The following is a 21,013-nucleotide window of genomic DNA, read 5'->3' as shown; positions in this document are numbered from 1 at the left end:
GGTACAGTAGTCCCGAATAGTCACAGAAAATACGGAGAATTTAAAATGGCAGAAACATAGAATGCTGATTATGGTTACTTAGGTAGAAGACTACCCACAAATTCTCAGCTCTGGGAGAACAGAACTATGAAAGATGTAATCGGTAAGTTATTTTCTTTTTTTTTTTTTTTCGGTAAGTTATTTTCAAGGATTGAAAATAATAGTTGAAAAGGAAAGAATTTATTCCATTATTGAATAAATTCATTTCTTATACTGGATTATTCATCCCAGTAATCTTAACTCACACATTCACAGGAAAGAATGTCATTAAAAAGTACAGAAAAGTCTTCCAAAAATTTCTGTGTAAGAAAATCTGAGTAACCATTTTCTTCTATCGGTAACTTGAAAAAATGTATTACTTTGATGTGAGAAACTAAAATTGAAAAAGAGAACAAAAATGACTTCAGCATGGCTAATTAAAACTCCAGTTAAATAGTTACCAGTGCCCACAGTCAAAAAATTGTCGTAGTAATTCAATAGGAGGTTGAGCTCCATATTTCTCCAATGCAGGCATATTCATGTCATCTATAAAAATTACACACTTCTTCCCCATTGGTGGTCCAAAAACTCCTTTGCGTCTTTTATCCAGTCTAGCCATAATAATATTCTAAAATATAAAGAAGAAGAAGAATATTTAAAGCCATTCTAAACACCAGGGGGGAAAGAATTAACAGTCTATATAAGGAAATAATGTCAGGAAGCACTCTGTGTTCACATTTATTCATTTTTAGGGTGATATCAAACCTTATATTCAATATCAAAGAGCCTTTATTAAAATTCTTTTATGCACTCAGAATTGTTATATACAGGGGTGCCTGGGTGTCTGCCTTCAGCTCATATCATGATCCCAGGGTCTGGGGATCGAACCTTATGCTGAGTTCCCTGCTTAACAGGGAGCCTGCTTCTCCCTCTCCCTCTGCCCCTCCCTGCACTCATGCACACGCTCTAATAAAAAAAAAATCCTTAGAAAAATAATTGTTATATACGTACATATTTATATTGCACACAAACACAAAATATTTTCCTCGTTGGATACCCCAACATCTCTATTAACTTTAACTTATTCAACATCTAAAAGCCCTAATCTAAATTTGTCAGATTTTGAAATTAAGGGAATTCTATAGGCTTAAAAAACCAGAAATGAGCCCCATAATTCAGGTGAGAATGGACATGAATTTAGGCATGGATGATTATAATAGTGACTAGAAAAGGTCTCGTGCAGAACTTTCAACTTGGCACAAAGAAGGGGGTGAAGAACCACATGATTCCTGTCACATGAGGTCATACAATAGTCCATGGCTTGAAAGATCTTTCATGGACAAAGAGTCAGTAAGCAGCAAATGCCCTGAAGGATCATCTTGTGGTTCCAACATTACATGCTCTTGGAAATTGTCAGTTAACTGGTGTGTCTTTTGTCCTTTGTTTTTTAAATAGATATGTTTAAAATAATAATTTATAACTCAGGAATTTAATGAATAAAAATGGGAAATAAGATTTTTTAAATGTTCTCTTGAACTTTTGTCCTTAAAACTTTTTTTAAAAATATTTTATTTATTTATTTATTTATTTGACAGAGAGAGACACAGCAAGAGAGGGAACACAAGCAGGGGGTGTGGGAGAGGGAGAAGCAGACTTCCTGCTGAGCAGGGAGCCTGATGTGGGGCTCAATTCCGGGACCCTGGGATCCTGACCCAAGTCGAAGGCAGACACCTAAAAATTGAGCCACCCAGGCACTCCTGTCCTTTAACTTTTTAAAAAACTTACTTATAATGCCAAAAACAAAGGTTCTGAAATTTCATTTAAATTTATAGAAGACTTACATAGCTGCTTATTTAATATACAAATTTTAAACACTAATCAAATAAGGCAAAAAAAAAGTTAATTATGGACCCAAGTTTCTGGCTTTAAACTAACCTGAACTTGGTTGGCACTGGTCCGTGCAGAGAAATTAACATAAAAAGGGAAATATTGGTCCTTTTCCAAGTGATTCATTAGTTTATCCTTCACATACACTGATTTTCCTGTACCCGTCGGACCCACAAAAAGCAATGGCCTTTATGAAAACAATGAACATATCATTAAAAAAAGAGAAAAAGTCAGAATACCATTTCTACTACAGAAGGATGGAATTTGTTGAAAACCTAAGTAATGAAATCACCTTCACCTAAAGATTCACATTTTAACCTACCACTCTTATTTCATGTGAGACCAGTGAAAGTGACAATTGGCACACACTTTTGCTTCCTTTTACTGAGACTTTAGTAGTAACAAACTATTATCTGGACAGATGTAACATTTCTATACTCCAAAACCACACATAAACAAGTAATAACATGCTTTGCTTTTCAGCAAAGAAAGCTAAAGTTTGTCTCCTCAGAAAAGCGATGTATTCGTACTTTTTATTTGGAGGTAGAGGCAAGAGGGTGCAGTGTGGAAGAGACAAATAAGATGACATTAAGACCGGTTTAGGCTATTTCAGAGTTACCAAAAACTAGGTGACAGAGAAGTCTAAAGCTAATAGTTACATTATACATGTTGATAGTACTTTAGAATCTAAAATAGCATTTTAGAATAGCCTTTAGAATCATTTGTCCAAAAGCAAACTCTAAGGAATTCTCCATTCGGTGGGGCCTCAAGGCAGGGCTTCTCATTCTTGAGTAATCATAATTTAAAAAGGAAACAATCTTATGAATTTATGTTCACAGAACTCTGGGGAATTCCAGTTTAGAAATACTGTTTACTGATTAAAAATGTAATACTGACCCTTTGATGGGTAACTTGGCATCACCCAATACACAAAGACAAACACAAGACTGGGGCTAAAACTGAGCAGCAGTGTTCTAAGAGGTCATCTAAGGGACCCAAGTTATGGTAATACTAATTTTAAAAATTATCATTGAAGCACAAACATAAAATTAAAGTTCTTTTAGAACTACAGTGGCCCCTGAAAGTTCACCTACATGTTTCAGTCTGAGTAACAGTTGCCTTATGGAAAGTTATTTAAAAATATTTTTAAATAAAATACTATGCTGAACTTGGAGCCCAGGGACCAATAGAAGAAATTTTTAGACAGTGTTCAGAGAATCTGTGAACTTGGATGACAAAAGGTTATATGCTTACTTTTATTATCCTTAACTAAACTGGAGCAATTGTATCAGTCGTACCTGTGTCTTTGTCATTAATAGAAATCACAGATACTATTCTAAATATTACAATGGTTATAGATATCTCAAAAATATCACTTACACTTATTATTCCTTTGAAATTATGATAGGCATCAGACCCACTGCTAGAATGTATTAATGTGTCAGTAAAGCAGCATATGTATTACTACCATAGGTCAAATCTGTTAATCCAGTCAAAAAATGGGCAGAAGACATGAACAGACACTTCTCAAAAGAAGACATACAAATGGCTAACAGACACATGAAAAAAATGTTCATCATCATTAGCCATCAGGGAAATTCAAATCAAAACCACACTGAGATACCTTACCTTACCCCAGTTAGAATAGCAAAAATTGACAAGGTAAGAAACAACAAATGTTGGAAAGGACGTGGAAAAATGGGAACCCTCTTACATTAATGGTGGAAATGCAAGTTGGTACAGCCACTTTGGAAGACAGTGTGGAGGTTCCTCAAAAAGTTAAAAATAGAGCTACCCTATGACCCAGAAACTGCACTACTGGGTATTTATCCCAAAGATACAGATGCAGTGAAAAGGGGCACATGCACCTTAATGTTCATAGCAGCAATATCCACAACAGCCAAACTGTGAAAAGAGCCACGATACCCTTCAACAGAAAGAACGGATAAAGAAGATGTGGCCCATATACACAATGGAATATTACTCAGCCATCAGAAAGGATAAATACCCAACTTCTGCATCAACATGGACAGAAATGGAGGAGATTATGCTGAGTGAAGTAAGTGAAGCAGAGAAAGTTAATTATCATATGGTTTCACTTATTTGTAGAACATAAGGAATAGCATGGAGGACATTAGGAGAAGGAAGGGAAAAATGAAGAGAGGGGGAATCCAGAGGGGGAGATGAACCATGAGAGACTATGGGGTGGGAGGATGGTGAGCCTGGTGGTGGGTACTAAGGAGGGCACAGATTGCATGGAGCACTGGGTGTTATACACAAACAATGAATCATGGAACACTATATCAAAAACCAATGATGTACCACATGGTAACTAACATAACACAATAAAAAAAAAGGAAGAAAATTTTGTTTAATATTTAATGTGTTTCAATAATATGTCCTTTCTTTTGTAACTATTTGTATGCATTCATTTAAAAGCATTATTCTAAAAAAATTAAAAAAAAGTTTTAAAGCATTATTCTGACAAATGGTTCATGGCACAGAACCATTGCAAATTCTCAGAATTTGCAAGTCCCTTCCTTGCCTTTTTCTTTTCAATATTAGCCTTGAAATGCAAAAATGTAACAAATAAGCACTGAGTAAGGTACAGAACTGTTGAATAACTATACTGTACACAGGAAACTAATATAACACTGTATGTTAACTACACTGGATTTAAAATGTTTTTTTTTAATGTAACAATAGGGATACAATAATATTCCCTCATGAGCTATTTTTCCTCTGTGTGTGTGTGTGTTTTATTAAACAAGATAAAATTGTCAGAAAATTCACTAAGAAACAGGTTCTTCTTATTTCTAAGATTTATTTATTACTTATTTGACAGAACGAGAGAGCACAAGCAGGGGGAGCAGCATAGGGAGAGGGAGAAGAGCAGGGAGGTTGATGCAGGGCTGGATCCCAAGCCCCTGGGATCATGACCTGAGCCAAAGGCAGCTGCTTAACCGACTGAGCCACCCAGGTGCCCCAAGAAACAGGTTCTTCATCAAAAACAAACCAACCATGACATTCATGCATATTATATAAGTTTGTGTAGTTTAAATAGTATTAATGATAAATTATGCCTAATGTTTTAAAAGAAAAATAACTACAAGAATGTTATTAGGAAAGCTGGTATGACTAGGTCTACAGCACATACCAAGCTTTTGATCAGTTTCATGTCATCTTTGATGTGCTCTTCTAAGTCTGAGATTTCCACCTTCATCTTAAGTTATGAAGAACTGGCATAGGACATACTTGAGAAATGCTAAATGGGAAAATGTGGATCATCGTCGATACTCAGGAGAAATACAAAACATTTAAGGTGTAGAATGCTTACCTATTTACCAATAACACTGCAACTGACTTTTAGTCTGCTGTTACTAATACAATAAATATAAGACAACAGAGTATGGCTGCTAGTTTCTGGTGCAGGCAATAGAAAATCTGGATTCTAGATTTTCCACTAGTAACAGAGGTCACTGTTGGCATGTCAATTAGTTCCTCAGGGTCTGTTATCTGAAAACGGATGACCTCCAAGTTTACTTCAAAAAGTCCTATGATCTGGGGCGCCTGGGTGGCTCAGTTGGTTAAACATATGACTCTTTTTTTTTAATTTCTTTTCAGCGTAACAGAATTCATTGTTTTTGCACCACACCCAGTGCTCCATGCAATACATGCCCTCCTTAATACCCACCACCTGGCTCCCCCAACCTCCCACCCCCCGCCCCTTCAATACCCTCAGGTTGTTTTCCAGAGTCCATAGTCTCTCATGGTTCACCTCCCCTTCCAATTTCCCTCAACTCCCTTCTCTTAATTTTGGCTCAGGTCATGATCTCAAGTTTGTAAGATCGAGCCCCACAGCAGGCTCTATGCTGCCTTCTTGGGATTCTCTCTCTCCCTCTGCCCCTTTCTCCCACTCTCTCCCTCTCTTTAAAAAGAAAGAAAGAAAGAAAGAAAGAAAGAAAGAAAGGAAGAAAGAAAGAAAGAAAGAAAGAAAGAAAGAAAGAAATCCTTGATGCTATTAGAATGGCACTGTTATATTTAAAATGCATGTCCATTACACAGTTTCTTACTTTGCATAGGTAATACTCAAATCCATTAGAAATGTATATCTAATTGTGTCCATTGTAGGGACTATGATATCTTGAATCTTGACACGTTTTTCTCCTAAATTAGTACTTTTAATTAATTCATTCCAATGGAGCCAGCGACCTCGGTTTTTCAACTACAAGAGAACATAAGTTTTAAAATATAACATGCGCTTGATGTCAGAAAGGCTAACATACTGATGTCATATTTGCTTTTCAAAACCTTAGTTTATCATAATAAAATCTTATAGTAATGATTCATCTAAAATAATGTATATAACATTTTATAGTCTTAAAGTACATAAATAAGCACCCATGAATTCACCACCCAATTTAAGAAACACAAATTTTTCTTTGGATTAATTATCCCTCTGCTTCAGTGTAATGGCTGGCATCAAAGAATTTTCCTATTTCCTGGCAAATTGTACATGTATATGGTATGTGTCCGGATGGTGGTAATTTTGCAAGTTTGGGTGAATGTTTCTTTATTAATTCATATTCTTAATTTTTTAACATTTAGCTTTCATTTCTGCCAAAGTTCCATATGCACATATTTTGGAGTCAGAACTTTTAAAGAGGTTGAGAAAAATGGCAGTTTCCTACTCTCATTTTCTCTTCATCAGCCACTATATTTTTACCTCTTTAAGCTGGACATTCTGGGATTCATCCCCAACTCAAAGATATGCTTATGTTATTGCCTCCTGATTTGGTTTTAGAGATTATTTTATTGACTTCCCACTGTGACTAATGAGGATGAAACTCTCTCTTTCTGGTCCTATTTTTTAAATTCTGTATTAGCATGGTGTTGGGAAAGATTCCTACACTGGTAGTCAAGAGAGCTGGATTCAGGTCCTGGTTCTGCTAGCCACTTGTCTTTCTAGGCTTGCCTCTTTATCTGTAAATCCTGAGATTTAGGGTAAGTTGTACTTAAGGCTCTCTGCAGATCTTATGTCTCTGTGAAGTAAAATTTGCATGAATCAAATGATTATTCAGATGCCTTTTGTTTAAAAGAAACTCTCTGTGAATTTTTTGAAGTGGAGAAAATAGAATTTAAATATGAAACGGTAAAATAGCCCTAAAGAAAGTTTATCTACACGGCCCACAAGTTAAAGTAGGAGAAACTAAAGAGACGGGACAAAAACGCCAACCACAGAGGTCAAAACAACACTAGGATGGGAACCCGGTTCTTCCTTCTGATCCAAGACTTGGAGTTTTAGAACTTACAATAACAAGCATTTTATATCGTACCTCATACATGTAGTCATAAACCAGACCTTTTTCATCAAAGTGGCATTCCCATTTACCCACAGAGTCAGGCACTGGGTTGTATCCGTCTCTTCCCTGGATGATTGACCGTAGGAAAGTATCAAAAACGAACCGACCGTTTGTATCACAACTTGCTCCAATGGACCAAATCAAAGAAAACATAAAGCTAGCCTATTGGTTAAAAAAAAAAAAGTTTAATTTAAACTAATTATTTAAAAGAAATTTTTAACAAATTAAAATTTAACATGTTAAGGGGGCCTGGTGAACTTATTTGGAAAAGGCCAGGTCTGCAAGTGGAATGGAGCACAGCTAAGTCACAGAATTATTTCTCTGGCACTATCTATCTAAATGTAAAATGCCCATCGCAGGGAGCCTAGTGGCTCAGTTGGTCAGGCATCTGACTCTTGATCTAGGCTCAGGTCTTGATCTCAGGGTTGTGAGTTCAAGCCCCTTGTTGGGCTCCATGCTGGGTGTGGAGTCTACTTAAAATTAAATAAATAACATACCCATATCAAATGATTTAGGAATTCCTCTTTTAGGAGTTTACCCTTAAATATATTCCCACCTATCAAAATGATGTATGTACAAGAACATTCACTGCAGCACTGTCTGTGCAGCCAAAAATAAGAAGCAACTGTTTTCAATAAGGGTCTGTTTAATGAGATTATGTTATATATACTGGAATACATGACAGCAGTTTAAACAAGTAACTCAGTAAGTATATGGATATGGAACAATCTCCAAGATATACTGCAAGAAAAGATGCAACTCAGTATGTGTAGTACACTCATGTATAAAAATGTATTCATATAAAAGAGAATGGATCAAATACCTCTAGCAGACTACCTAAGGCACTGATAACAGTGGTTTCCTTGAGGGTGGCTATAGCACTGGTATGGATAGAAAACCTACTCTTAGCTTTTGAATTTTACTCTAGGTACATGCTTTATCCAGTTTAAAAAATCTTTCAAATACACACGTATACACGTACACACACACATATCAAATATATTTTTCTTTTTTTAAGTAACCTCTTACCCAATGTGGGGCTTGAATTCATGACCCTGAGATCAAGGGTCACATGCTCTACTGACTGAGCCTGCCAGGAGCCCCTCAAATATATTTTAAGAGGAAATTTTTAACCATGTTTTAACCATGTTAGTCTTTAAAAGTAATTCTGAACCATTTAAAAAATTAGGGGAGTTTAGGTTTACCAATAGGATGAAACTTTATATAGACAGACAGAGATATAGATACAGATATAACATGAGGATCGTATATATAGGCCTATCTCTCTCTATATAGATACAGATATAACATGAAGATTATAAAAGTGAACTACTCCTAAAATGCTTTTATTTTACAAATAGGTAACATGGATAAGTATGGAACAATATTAAAAACTAGTTCTGTGACAGGCAGTTCCAAACTTTTGGAGAAAAAGGAACATAAATAAATTATGCTTCAAACATGTCTGTTCAATTCCCTCTAATAACAGTGAAAAGGGAGGAGGAAAGGCGGTGATGATCAGCAGGGAACCCTGGAATGTGAAGTGTCTGAGGTAGAGGACTTTCTGTGGTGACAAGGTGAAGGGGAAGCACTGGGAGGGCACAACTATCACCACAAAGTAGAAGATAAGGTAGACTCAGTAAAGAAGATGAAGGTATTTCTGAATAAGGAGGCAAATGGGAAAGAAGCACAGACCAGGGAAGAGAACCAAATACCCCTTTCCTTTGGCTCCCTTAGAGTCCTGTTCTGTGGTCTTCTCTGACCTCTAGACATTAGCTACCTAAAGCCCTGACTCCCCGTCTAGCCATGTGCTCTATGAACCCTGCTGCCAACGCTCCACCCAGCTGGTTGGATGCCTGTTCTGGTCTTTTACAGCCAGCTTTTAGCAGCCTACATCATGACTTAAACTTAAGACAAAATTAATTCACCTAAAGTTGCTAATGGATTAAGTTACCTTTTGTTTATCAATTATGATCTTTCATAAATAAGAAAACTATTTGGGTTCATTTGCACATGTTTTACTTTCTTTAAAATGTTTTTTAAGTCAGAATACCAGGTCAGGGCTACTTTAATGCCTTCACCTATTCCTTTGGTGAATAGCTCACCAAAAACCAGCTCTGGATCTTATGTCTTCCTCAATGCAATGGTCATTTCTACAGGCAAATTTTATTCTGCAAATAAAAATCATATTAAGTATAAAACCTACCATAATCCAAACACGAATATGCTTGCTTGTAGGATCATTTTCCAGGACATTACAGAGTACTACTTCGAACAGGCGCGTGAGAGATACAACTGCATTGCTATCGCTTGTAGGAATCAGTTCCTGTAAAGTGAAAAGAGTAAGATACTTTACTTTCATCTTCTTTGGAGAATAAAAAAACAAATATTTCACAAAAAATGACAAGTGTGGGTGAGGATGTGGAGAAAAGGGAACACCCGTGCACTATTGATGGGAATACAAACGGTGTAACACTCTGGAAAACAGCATGGAGTAGAGGCCAGGTGAGCTTGAAGGAAGAGGTGGGAGTTAATGCAGAGAGTAGGCAAGGAATGCCTAGAGGCCAAAGCTGGGAGACATAGGGAAAGATTCCCCCTTAGAGCTTTCAGAGGAAGCTTGGCCCTGCCAACATCTTGATTTCAGTCTTATAGCCTCAGGACTGTGACAGAATACATTTCTGTTGCTTTAAATCACCAGGTTTGTGGTAATTTGTTATGAAAGTCCTAAGTAACTAACATATAAAGTTTTCTCCTAAACTACTAAAAATACATGTCAATTTTAAAAGCCGCATATTTAAAATACTTTTAAGATATGGAAAATGATTGGGAATTTTAAAGCTTTAGTTACCATAGTTTTATCCAAAGAGTTCAACAGGCATTCATTTTACCTCCGGTTTATTCAGGTATAACTTAAGCAACAGAAAACCAAAGGTGAATATTACTATAATGGTGGTGGGTAAATCACTTTTAATTCTGCTATAAAACTTAAAAGTATTAAAACTACTGTAAATTATGTGAATGGATACATAATATAAATCAATGTTACTGTGACATCAATAGCATATGATGTGGAGGGGAAAGAGGTAGAAGTGGAGAGTTCTGGCATACAAAGGAAGTTATTAGCTTAAAATAGACTGTTATAACTCTAAGATAGTTTATGTAAGCCCCTTAGTAACCACTAAGAAAATACCTATAGAAATCACACAAAAGAAAGAATCAAAACCTATCAATAAAAAAAAAATAAATAAAACAAAACAATGAAACACAAAGGAAGGCATCAAGAGAGAAAAGAAGGACCAAAAAAAAAAAGACAAACAGAAAACAGTTAACAAAGTTGCAATAATAAATCCTTCCCTATCAAAATTACTTTAAATATGAACATCTTAAATTCCCCAATAAAAAGAGTAGCTGAATAGCTGAATAGATGGAAAACCAAGACCCAATTGTATGCTGTCTAGAAATAACAATAGGCTGAAAGTGAAGGGATAGAAAAAGAGCCTGATAGACTGAAGTAGTAATCAAAAACTTCCCAGAGAAAAGTCCAGATGACTTCAGAGCTGAATTCTACCAAACATTCAAATAATTAATACCAATCCTTCTTAAACTCTTCCAAAAACTATGGGCACCTGGGTGGCTCAGTGGGTTAACTGTCTGCCTTCGTCTCAGGTCATGATCCCGGAGTCCCAGAATCGAGTCCCACACAACAGGCCCCTCCCCCGGAAGATCAATAAGAAACCCAGCCAAGACCAACTTCACTCACCAAGAACAGTGGAATTCCACAGGAGAAGAAAGCAAATCTTATCTGGACAAAATGACAAGGCGGAAAAACTCACCACAAAAAAAACAAGAGGCAGTACCGAAGGCTGGGGACCTAATCAATACGGACATTGGTAATATGACAGATCTAGAGTTTAGAATGACGATTCTCAAGGTTCTAGCCGAGCTCGAAAAAGGCATAGAAGATATTAGAGAAACTCTCTCCAGAGAGATAAAAGCCCTTTCTGGAGAAATAAAAGAACTAAAATCTAACCAAGTTGAAATCAAAAAAAGCTATTAATGAGGTACAATCAAAAATGGAAGCTCTTACAGCTAGGATAAATGAGGTAGAAGAAAGAATTAGTGACATAGAAGACCAAATGACAGAGAATAAAGAAGCTGAGCAAAAGAGAGACAAACAAATACTGGACCACGAGGAGAGAATTCGAGATAAGCGACACCATAAGACGACACAACATTAGAATAATTGGGATTCCAGAAGAAGAAGAAAGAGAGAGGGGAGCAGAAGGTATATTGGAGAGAATTATTGGAGAGAATTACCCTAATATGGCAAAGGGAACAAACATCAAAATCCAGGAGATGCTAAGAACGCCCCTTAAAATCAATAAAAATAGGTCCACACCTCGTCACCTGATAGTAAAATTTACAAGTCTTAGCGACAAAGAGAAAATCCTGAAAGCAGCCCGGGAAAAGAAGTCTGTAACATATAAGGGTAAAAACATAAGATTGGCAGCAGACCTATCCACAGAGACCTGGCAGGCCAGAAAGGACTGGCATGATATATTCAGAGCACTAAACGAGAAAAACATGCAGCCAAGAATACTATATCCGGCTAGGCTATCGTTGAAAATAGAAGGAGAGATAAAGAGCTTCCAGGACAAACAAAAGCTGAAAGAATTTGCAAACACCAAACCAGCTCTACAGGAAATATTGAAAGGGGTCCTCTAAGCAAAGAGAGACCCTAAAAGTAGTAGATCAGAAAGAAACAGAGACAATATACAGTAACAGTCACCTTACAGGCAATACAATGGCAATAAATTCATACCTCTCAATAGTTACCCTGAATGTTAATGGGCTAAATGTCCCAATCAAAAGACACAGGGTATCAGAATGGATAAAAAAAACAAAACCCATCAATATGCTGCCTACAAGAAACTCACTTTAGACCCGAAGACACCTCCAGATTTAAAGTGAGGGGGTGGAAAACAATGTACCATGCTAATGGACATCAGAAGAAAGCTGGGGTGGCAATCCTTATATCAGATCAATTAGATTTTAAGCCAAAGACTATAATAAGAGATGAGGAAGGACACTATATCATACTCAAAGGGTCTGTCCAACAAGAAGACCTAACAATCTTAAATATCTATGCCCCTAACATGGGAGCAGCCAACTATATAAATCAATTAATAACAAAATCAAAGAAATACATCGACAGTAATACAATAATAGCAGGAACTTTAACACTCCCCTCACTGAAATGGACAGATCATCTAAGCAAAAGATCAACAAGGAAATAAAGGCCTTAAATGACACACTGGACCAGATGGACATCAGATATATTCAGAACATTCCATCCCAAAGCAACAGAATATACATTTTTCTCTAGTGCACATGGAACATTCTCCAGAATAGACCACATCCTGGGTCATAAATCAGGTCTCAACTGGTATCAAAAGACTGGGATCATTCCCTGCATATTTATAGACCACAGTGCTCTGAAGCTAGAACTCAATCACAAGAGGAAATTTGGAAAGAACGCAAATACATGGAGACTAAACAGCATCCTTCTAAAAAATGAATGGGTCAACCAGGAAATTAAAGAAGAATTGAAAAAATTCATGGAAACAAATGATAATGAAAACACAATAGTTCAAAATCTGTGGGACATAACAAAGGCAGTCCTGAGAGGAAAATATATAGCGGTACAAGCCTTTCTCAAGAAACAAGAAAGGTCTCAAATACACAACCTAACCCTACACCTAAAGGAGCTGGAGAAAGAACAACAAAGAAAGCCTAAACCCAGCAGGAGAAGAGAAATCATAAATATCAGAGCAGAAATCAATGAAATAGAAACTAAAAAAACAATAGAACAAATCAACGAAACTAGGAGCTGGTTCTTTGAAAGAATTAATAAGATTGACAAACCCCTGGCCAGACTTATCAAAAAGAAAAGAGAAAGGACGCAAATAAATAAAATCATGAATGAAAGAGGAGAGATCACAACCAACACCAAAGAAATACAAACAATTATAAGAACATACTATGAGCAACTCTACACCAACAAATTCGACAATCTGGAAGAAATGGATACATTTCTAGAGACATATAAACTACCACAACTGAACCAGGAGAAATAGATAACCTGAACAGACCCATAACCAGTAAGGAGATTGAAACAGTCATCAAAAATCTCCAAACAAAAGTCCAGGACCAGACAGCTTCCCAGGGGAATTCTACCAAACATTTAAAGAAGAATTAATTCCTATTCTCCTGAAACTGTTCCAAAAAATAGAAATGGAAGGAAAACTTCCAAACCCATTTTATGAGGCCAGCATCACCTTGATCCCCAAACCAGACAAGGATCCCATCAAAAAAGAGAATTACAGACCAATATCCTTGATGAACACAGATGCAAAAATTCTCACCAAAATACTGGCCAATAGGATCCAACAGTACATTAAAAGGATTATTCACCACGACCAAGTGGGATTTATTCCAGGGCTGCAAGGTTGGTTCAACATCCGCAAATCCATCAATGTGATACAATACATTAATAAAAGAAAGAATAAGAACCATATGATACTCTCAATAGATGCTGAAAAAGCATTTGACAAAGTGCAGCATCCCTTCCTGATTAAAACTCTTCAAAGTGTAGGGATAGAGGGCACATACCTCAATATTATCAAAGCCATCTATGAAAAACCCACTGCAAATATCATTCTCAATGGAGAAAAACTGAAAGCTTTTCCGCTAAGGTCAGGAACACGGCAAGGATGTCCGTTATCACCACTGCTGTTCAACATAGTACTACAAGTCCTAGCCTCAGCAATCAGACAACAAAAAGAAAGTAAAGGCATCCAAATTGGCAAAGAAGAAGTCAAACTATTGCTCTTTGCAGATGATATGATACTACATGTGGAAAACCCAAAAGGCTCCACTCCAAAACTGCTAGAACTTGTACAGGAATTCAGTAAAGTGTCAGGATATAAAGTCAATGCACAGAAATCAGTTGCATTTATTTACACTAACAACAAGACAGAAGAAAGAGAAATTGAGGAGTCAGTCCCATTTACAATTGCACCCAAAACCATAAGATACCTAGGAATAAATCTAACCAAAGAGGCTAAGGATCTATACTCAGAAAACTATAAAGTACTCATGAAAGAAATTGAGGAAGACACAAAGAAATGGAAAAATGTTCCATGCTCCTGGATTGGAAGAACAAATATTGTGAAAATATCTATTCTACCTAAAGCAATCTACGCATTTAATGCAATTCCTATCAAAATCCCATCCTTTTTTTCCAAAGAAATAGAACAAATAATCCTAAAATTTATATGGAACCAGAAAAGACCTTGAATAGCGAAAGGAATATTGAAAAAGAAAGCCAAAGTCGGTGGCATCACAATTCCAGACTTCAAGCTCTATTACAAAGCTGTCATCATCAAGACAGTATGGTACTGGCACAAAAACAGACACATAGATCAATGGAACAGAATAGAGAGCCCAGAAATAGACCCTCATCTCTATGGTCAACTAATGTTCAACAAAGCAGGAAGGATTGTCCAATGGAAAAAAAGACAGCCTCTTCAACAAATGGTGCTGGGAAAATTGGACAGCCACATGCAGAAAAATGAAATTGGACTATTTCCTTACACCACACACGAAAATAGACTCAAAATGGATGAAGGACCTCAATGTGAGAAAGGAATCCATCAAAATCCTTGAGGAGAATGCAGGCAGCAACCTCTTTGACCTCAACCACAGCAACTTCTTCCTAGGAACATCGCCAAAGGCAACAGAAGCAAGGGCAAAAATGAACTACTGGGATTTCATCAAGATCAAAAGCTTTTGCACAGCAAAGGAAACAGTTAACAAAACCAAAAGACAACTGACAGAATGGGAGAAGATATTTGCAAACGACATATCAGATAAAGGGCTAGTATCCAAAATCTATAAAGAGCTTAGCAAACTCTATACCCAGAGAACAAATAATCTAATCAAGAAATGGGCAGAGGACATGAACAGACATTTCTGCAAAGACGACATCCAGATGGCCAACAGACACATGAGAAAATGCTCCACATCACTTGGCATCAGGGAATTACAAATCAAAACCACAATGAGATACCACCTCACACCAGTCAGAATGGCTAAAATTAACAAGTCAAGAGATGACAGATGCTGGCGAGGATGCGGAGAGAGGGGAACCCTCCTACACTGTTGGTGGGAATGCAAGCTGGTGCAACCACTCTGGAAAACAGTGTGGAGGTTCCTCAAAAAACTGAAAATAGAGCTACCCTATGACCCAGCGATTGCACTACTGGGTATATATCCTAAAGATACAAACGTGGTGCTCCGAAGGGGCACGTGCACCCAAATGTTTATAGCAGCAATGTCCACAATAGTCAAACTATGGAAAGAACCTAGATGTCCATCAACAGATGAATGGATAAAGAAGAGGTGGTATATATACACAATGGAATACTATGCAGCCATCAAAAGAAATGAAATCTTGCCATTTGCGATGACATGGATGGAACTAGAGGGTATTATGCTTAGCGAAATAAGTCAATCGTAGAAAGACAACTATCATATGATCTCTTTGATATGAGGAAGTGGAGATGCAATGTGGGGGGGTTGGGGGGAGGTAGGAAAAGAAAAAATGAAAGAAGATGGGATTGGGAGGGAGACAAACCATAAAAGACTCAATCTCAAAAAACAGACTGAGGGTTGCTGGGGGGAGGGGTGTCGGGAGAGGGGGGTGGGGTTATGGACATTGGGGAGGGTATGTGCTATGATGAGTGCTGTGAAATGTGTAAACCTGGCGATTCACAGACCTGTACCCCTGGGGATAAAAATACATTATATGTTTATTAAAATAAATTTTTTAAAAAAGAATAAAATACTGAGGAATAATCTTAACCAAGAACATGAAAGACCTGTACATTGAAAACTATAAAACATTATTCAAAGAAATGGAACACACAAATAAATGGAAAAACATCCTGTGCTTACAGATTGGAAAAATTAACATTATTAAAATGCCCACAGTACCTAAAGTGATCTACAAATTCAATGCAATCCCTATTGAAATTCCAATGGCATTTTTTTCAAAAATAAAAATCTAAAATTTGTGTGGAACCACAAAAGACTCCAAATAGCCAAAATAATCTTATGAACAGATTTGAAAATATCACATGTCCTGGTTTCAAATTATATTAGAAACCTCCAGGAATAAAAACAGTATGTTACTGGCATAAAAATAGACATAAAAACCAATGAAGCAGAATAAAAAATCCAAAATAAATCCAAGCATATAAAGTCAACTGATCTTCAACAAGGACAAGAATATACAACGGGTGGCGGGGGGGTGCACCTGGGTGGCTGAGTCACTGGAGTATCTGGCTCTTGGTTTTGGCTCAGGTCATGATCTCATAGTTCATGATATCGAGCCCTGGGAGGGGTTCTGTGCGCAGCAAGGAGTCTGCTTAAATTTCTCTCTCTCTCTCTCCCCTGCGGCTCCCCCTTTCATGCACACATTCTCTCTCTGAAGTAAATAAATACACCTTAAAAAAAAAAAGTACGCAATGAGAAAAAGACGGCCTCTTCAATAAATAGTATTGGGAAAATTGGATAACTACATGTAAAAGAATGTAACTGGACCCTTATCTTACTCCATACATCAAAATCAACTCAAAATGGGTTCAAGACTTAAATGTAAAATCTGAAACCATAAAAATCCCTGAAGAAAACGTGGGGGGAAAGCTCCTAAACATCGACCTTGGTAATGATTTTTTGGATAGGACAAAAACTCAGACAACCAAAGCAAAAATAAAGTGGTACTATATCAAACTAAAAGTTCCTACACAGCAAGGGAAATGCTCAACAAAATGAAAAGGCAGCCTATAAAGTGAGGGAAAATATGTGCAAACCATATCTATATCCCATATATCTCATAAGGGGTTAATATCCAAAATATATAAGGAACTCACATAATTTAATAGCCAAAAAAACAAACAATCCAATTTAAAAATTCGCAAAGGACCTAACCAGACACTTTTTCTAGAGAAGACATACGAGAGGCTAACAGGTGTATAAGAAGGAATTCAACATCACGAATCATCAGAGAAATGCAAATCAAAACCAAATATCACTTCACACCTGTTAGGAAGATTATAAAGATGAAAGGTGACAAATCTTGGTGAGGATGTGGGGAAAAGAGAACCCTTGTGCATTGTTGGTGGGAATGTAAACTGGTACAGCCACCGTGGAAAACAGTGTGGAAGATCCTCAAAAAGACTAATGATAGAATTACTTAGTGATCCAGCAATCCGTCTTCAGGACATGAAATCAGTACCTCAAAGATGTATCTGCACGCCCATGCATTACTCCCAATAGCCAAGATATGGGCACAAACTGTTGATGGACGAATGGATAAAGAAATTGTTCTATAAATACCTATAATGGAATGTTTTTCAGACTTAAAAATAAAAGAGAGATCCTGTTATTTGTAACAACATGAATGAACTTTAAGACATTATGATCAGTGAAAAAAGTCAGATACAGAAAGGAAAAAATTGCAAGATGTCACTTATATGCAGAATCTGAAAGTTGAATGCATAGAACCAGAGTAAAATGGTGGTTACAAGGTTTGGTAGGGAGGGGGTAAAGGGAAGACACCAGGTAAAGGGCACAAAGTTGTACTTATATACGGATGAATGGATAAGGAAGATGTGGTCCATATACACTATGGAGTATTATGCCTCCATCAGAAAGGACGAATACCCAACTTTTGTAGCAACATGGATGGGACTGGAAGAGATTATGCTGAGTGAAATAAGCCGAGCAGAGAGAGTCAAGTATCATATGGTTTCACTTATTTGTGGAGCATAACAAATAACATGGAGGACATGGGGAGATGGAGTGGAGAAGGGAGTTGAGGGAAATTGGAAGGGGAGGTGAACCATGAGAGACTATGGACTCTGAAAAACAGCCTGAGGGTTTTGAAGGGGCAGGGGGTAGGAGGTTGGGGGAACCAGGTGGTGGGTTTTAGGGAGGGCACGTATTGCATGGAGCACTGGGTGTGGTGCAAAAACAATGAATACTGTTACACTGAAAATAAAAAAATTTTTTTTTAAATTTTAAAAATTAAAAAAATTTTTAATATTAAAATAAAAACTAAATAAATAAATAAAATTATAAGTTATAAAATATAAATGTATTTTATATATTATGTGCTATATATAATATACAAATAATATATAAATAAAATAAAAAATTATAAATTATCAAATATTAAAAATTTAAAAACGAAACCTAGAGAGACAAACACACACCTGAGTACAAACATAACTAAGGGGATCCAAATAAGATCAGTTGATAGTATCAATGTCAATATCCTTGTTGTGATATAATACAGCCTTGCAAAATGTTACCATCAGGAGAAATTGGGTTAAATTGTACATGGGATCTATTATTTCTTAAAATTACATGTGAATTACTGATTGTCACAATAAACATGCCATTTTAAAAAGTGTATACCAAATGTCTAAGGGGAAACTGATTTTAGTTATTCATCCTACTATTGTGACTTTAGACTTACGTCAAGTTGAATGGAAACTAAAGAAACTTGAATAGGTCAGAGAAGTACAGTGTTACCTTGCAGTTTCTCTTACGAAGCTTTAAAGCGGGCTTTATTAACCAGTCAAAAAGTCCTTTCAGAAGAGCCTGATGATCTGGTTCCTGCAGAGGTCCTTTCAGGGAATTCAACCACGAGGACACAAGTGGTTCCCATCCTAACTGTGACGGTTCCAAATAAATCATGCCACAGCGGCTTACGGTGGCTGGCTAGAGAAAAAAGATGTTTTCTTTTTCCAGTGTTGCTCTTATGCCAGTGACCCTTGTCACTTACTTCCTTGAACGACCTATATGGCCCTTCATGAGCCAGCTCCTGTCTTCCTCTACAGCCTCACATACATTAGACGACATGTTTGCAGTTACAGTTCCTCAGACACGTCATGGCTTCAGGTCCTTACATGCCGTCTTGTCGTGATTTGGAATGCCCAGCCCCAACTAGAGAAGTGTTACCCCTCAAAACCAGATCAAACACTCAGACATTTTCCATGGTCCTCCTCTACCCATTCCCCTCTTGAACACTCACCCCCCCCATTCTTACTTACGTGTGGCCGTATAGTGGGATTATTTATTAGCATGCTTCTTATCCTCCCTAAATACACTGTGTCTTATTCATCTTTGTATTCCTGGGGCCTAACTGGTCTTCTGAGGCATAAAACATACTTACTGACCAAGCGAACCCACAAACTACTGTTACATTAAAATATGAACTTACTGAGGCCTGGGAAAGGTCCATTGCTTCAAAGATGAGGCTCATTTGAGGGGACATCTGAATGATTTCTCCACTCATAAGGCAAAGCTAAAAGCAATTATTTTTCAAATGTTTATTTTTAAAAAACTCAAACTTCTCAGATAAAAATTTATTCTATGTATAAGATAATGTATACCCTGTGATATAATATCATAAGTATTAAAACAGAAGCCAGAAAATTGTAATTCTAGGTCTAGCTCTGTCACTTACTTACTGGGTAAGCAAATACATAACATCTCTGAGTCTATGAACAGGGATAATTTCTCCTCCATAGAGTTAGGCAGGAGGAGAAATACATGACATACTGCAAAAATCCTAGACAAATCTCAGTTCTTATTATTAATAAAATTTCACAAAGTGCTCCAGACTTTATAAAATTGTCAGAAGACCTTTACATTAGTAAAAAAAGAGAGAAATTGAAAACAGAGAATAGTATGAACACTCAGGTACCCATCTCCTGGACTTAACCGACGTTAATATTTTGCCACATTTTCTTCGTTTTTTAAAACAGTATTTTGAAGAGCATTATGCATACCATGGCATTTTACATCCAAATAGGTCAATATTTATCTTGCAAAAGTAAGGAGTTTTCTATGTGACCACAATAACATTATCACAACTAACAAAATAACCAATAACTCCTTAATATCCTGTAATACTCAGCCACTACTCAAATTTCCTCAGTTGTATTAGAAATGTCTTTTCAACTGATTCTTCAAACCAAAATTCAACCAAGGACATGCATTGCATTTGCTAAGCCCCCTTGACCATTTTCAATCTAAAACATTCCTCTTCAATCAAATATGTAAAAAACTGAATTTATCTTCTTCCTTTTGCCAAATTCCTTTCTTGTCCACTATTATTAAAGCCATCTTATCTCTTCAATCTCTTTAGCTTCTCCCTTTGGAATTATCATTAATTTTCAATAATTTTAATAATTAGTATTGTTGAAAAAAATTAGTATTGTTGATATTCCAAGTTAATTTCATTAAATCTTTTTTTCAATTCTTCCACTTCATTTAAGTGTTTCTTCTCTACCATCACTACTGCAGTCCCAGTTTTGCCCCTTTCAAGGCAGCATTTAACATTCCTTTTTTTTTTTTTTTTTTAGGATTTGAACCAAGGCAACCTGGCCCTATAGTCTGTGCTTTTATTATTCTTTAATATAATTTTTTATTTTTTTATTAACATATAATATATTATTAGCCCCAGGGGTACAGGTCTGTGAATCATCAGGTTTACACACTGCATAGCACATACCTTCCCCAGTGTCCAAGACCTGTTTCTTATCTATAAAATAAATGAATGGTCTAGAGCTGGACTGTCTAATATGTTAGCCAGCAGTCATATGTGGCTA

The 21,013-nt window shown here is 36.7% G+C and overlaps 1 protein-coding gene across 1 annotated transcript in view; it reads right to left on the bottom strand.

Moving 5' to 3' along the window:
• Window positions 1-21,013, bottom strand: part of DNAH12 (dynein axonemal heavy chain 12) — a gene marked incomplete at its 5' end in the record, with an annotated part of 210,268 nt that overhangs the window by 100,305 nt on the left and 88,950 nt on the right. The window contains 7 exons of the mRNA XM_080803013.1: window positions 480-646; window positions 1,954-2,092; window positions 5,979-6,130; window positions 7,242-7,430; window positions 9,475-9,594; window positions 18,930-19,118; window positions 19,621-19,704. Of these exons, the coding sequence (XP_080659139.1) occupies window positions 480-646; window positions 1,954-2,092; window positions 5,979-6,130; window positions 7,242-7,430; window positions 9,475-9,594; window positions 18,930-19,118; window positions 19,621-19,704 (1,040 nt within the window). The remainder of the gene's footprint in view (window positions 1-479; window positions 647-1,953; window positions 2,093-5,978; window positions 6,131-7,241; window positions 7,431-9,474; window positions 9,595-18,929; window positions 19,119-19,620; window positions 19,705-21,013) is intronic.

Source organism: Martes martes, assembly GCF_963455335.1.
Source record: "Martes martes genome assembly, chromosome: 1".
Classification (NCBI taxonomy): Eukaryota; Metazoa; Chordata; class Mammalia; order Carnivora; family Mustelidae; genus Martes; species Martes martes.
Note: the sequence above shows the minus strand (reverse complement) of the source record. Positions and strands in the feature narration are given on the sequence as shown.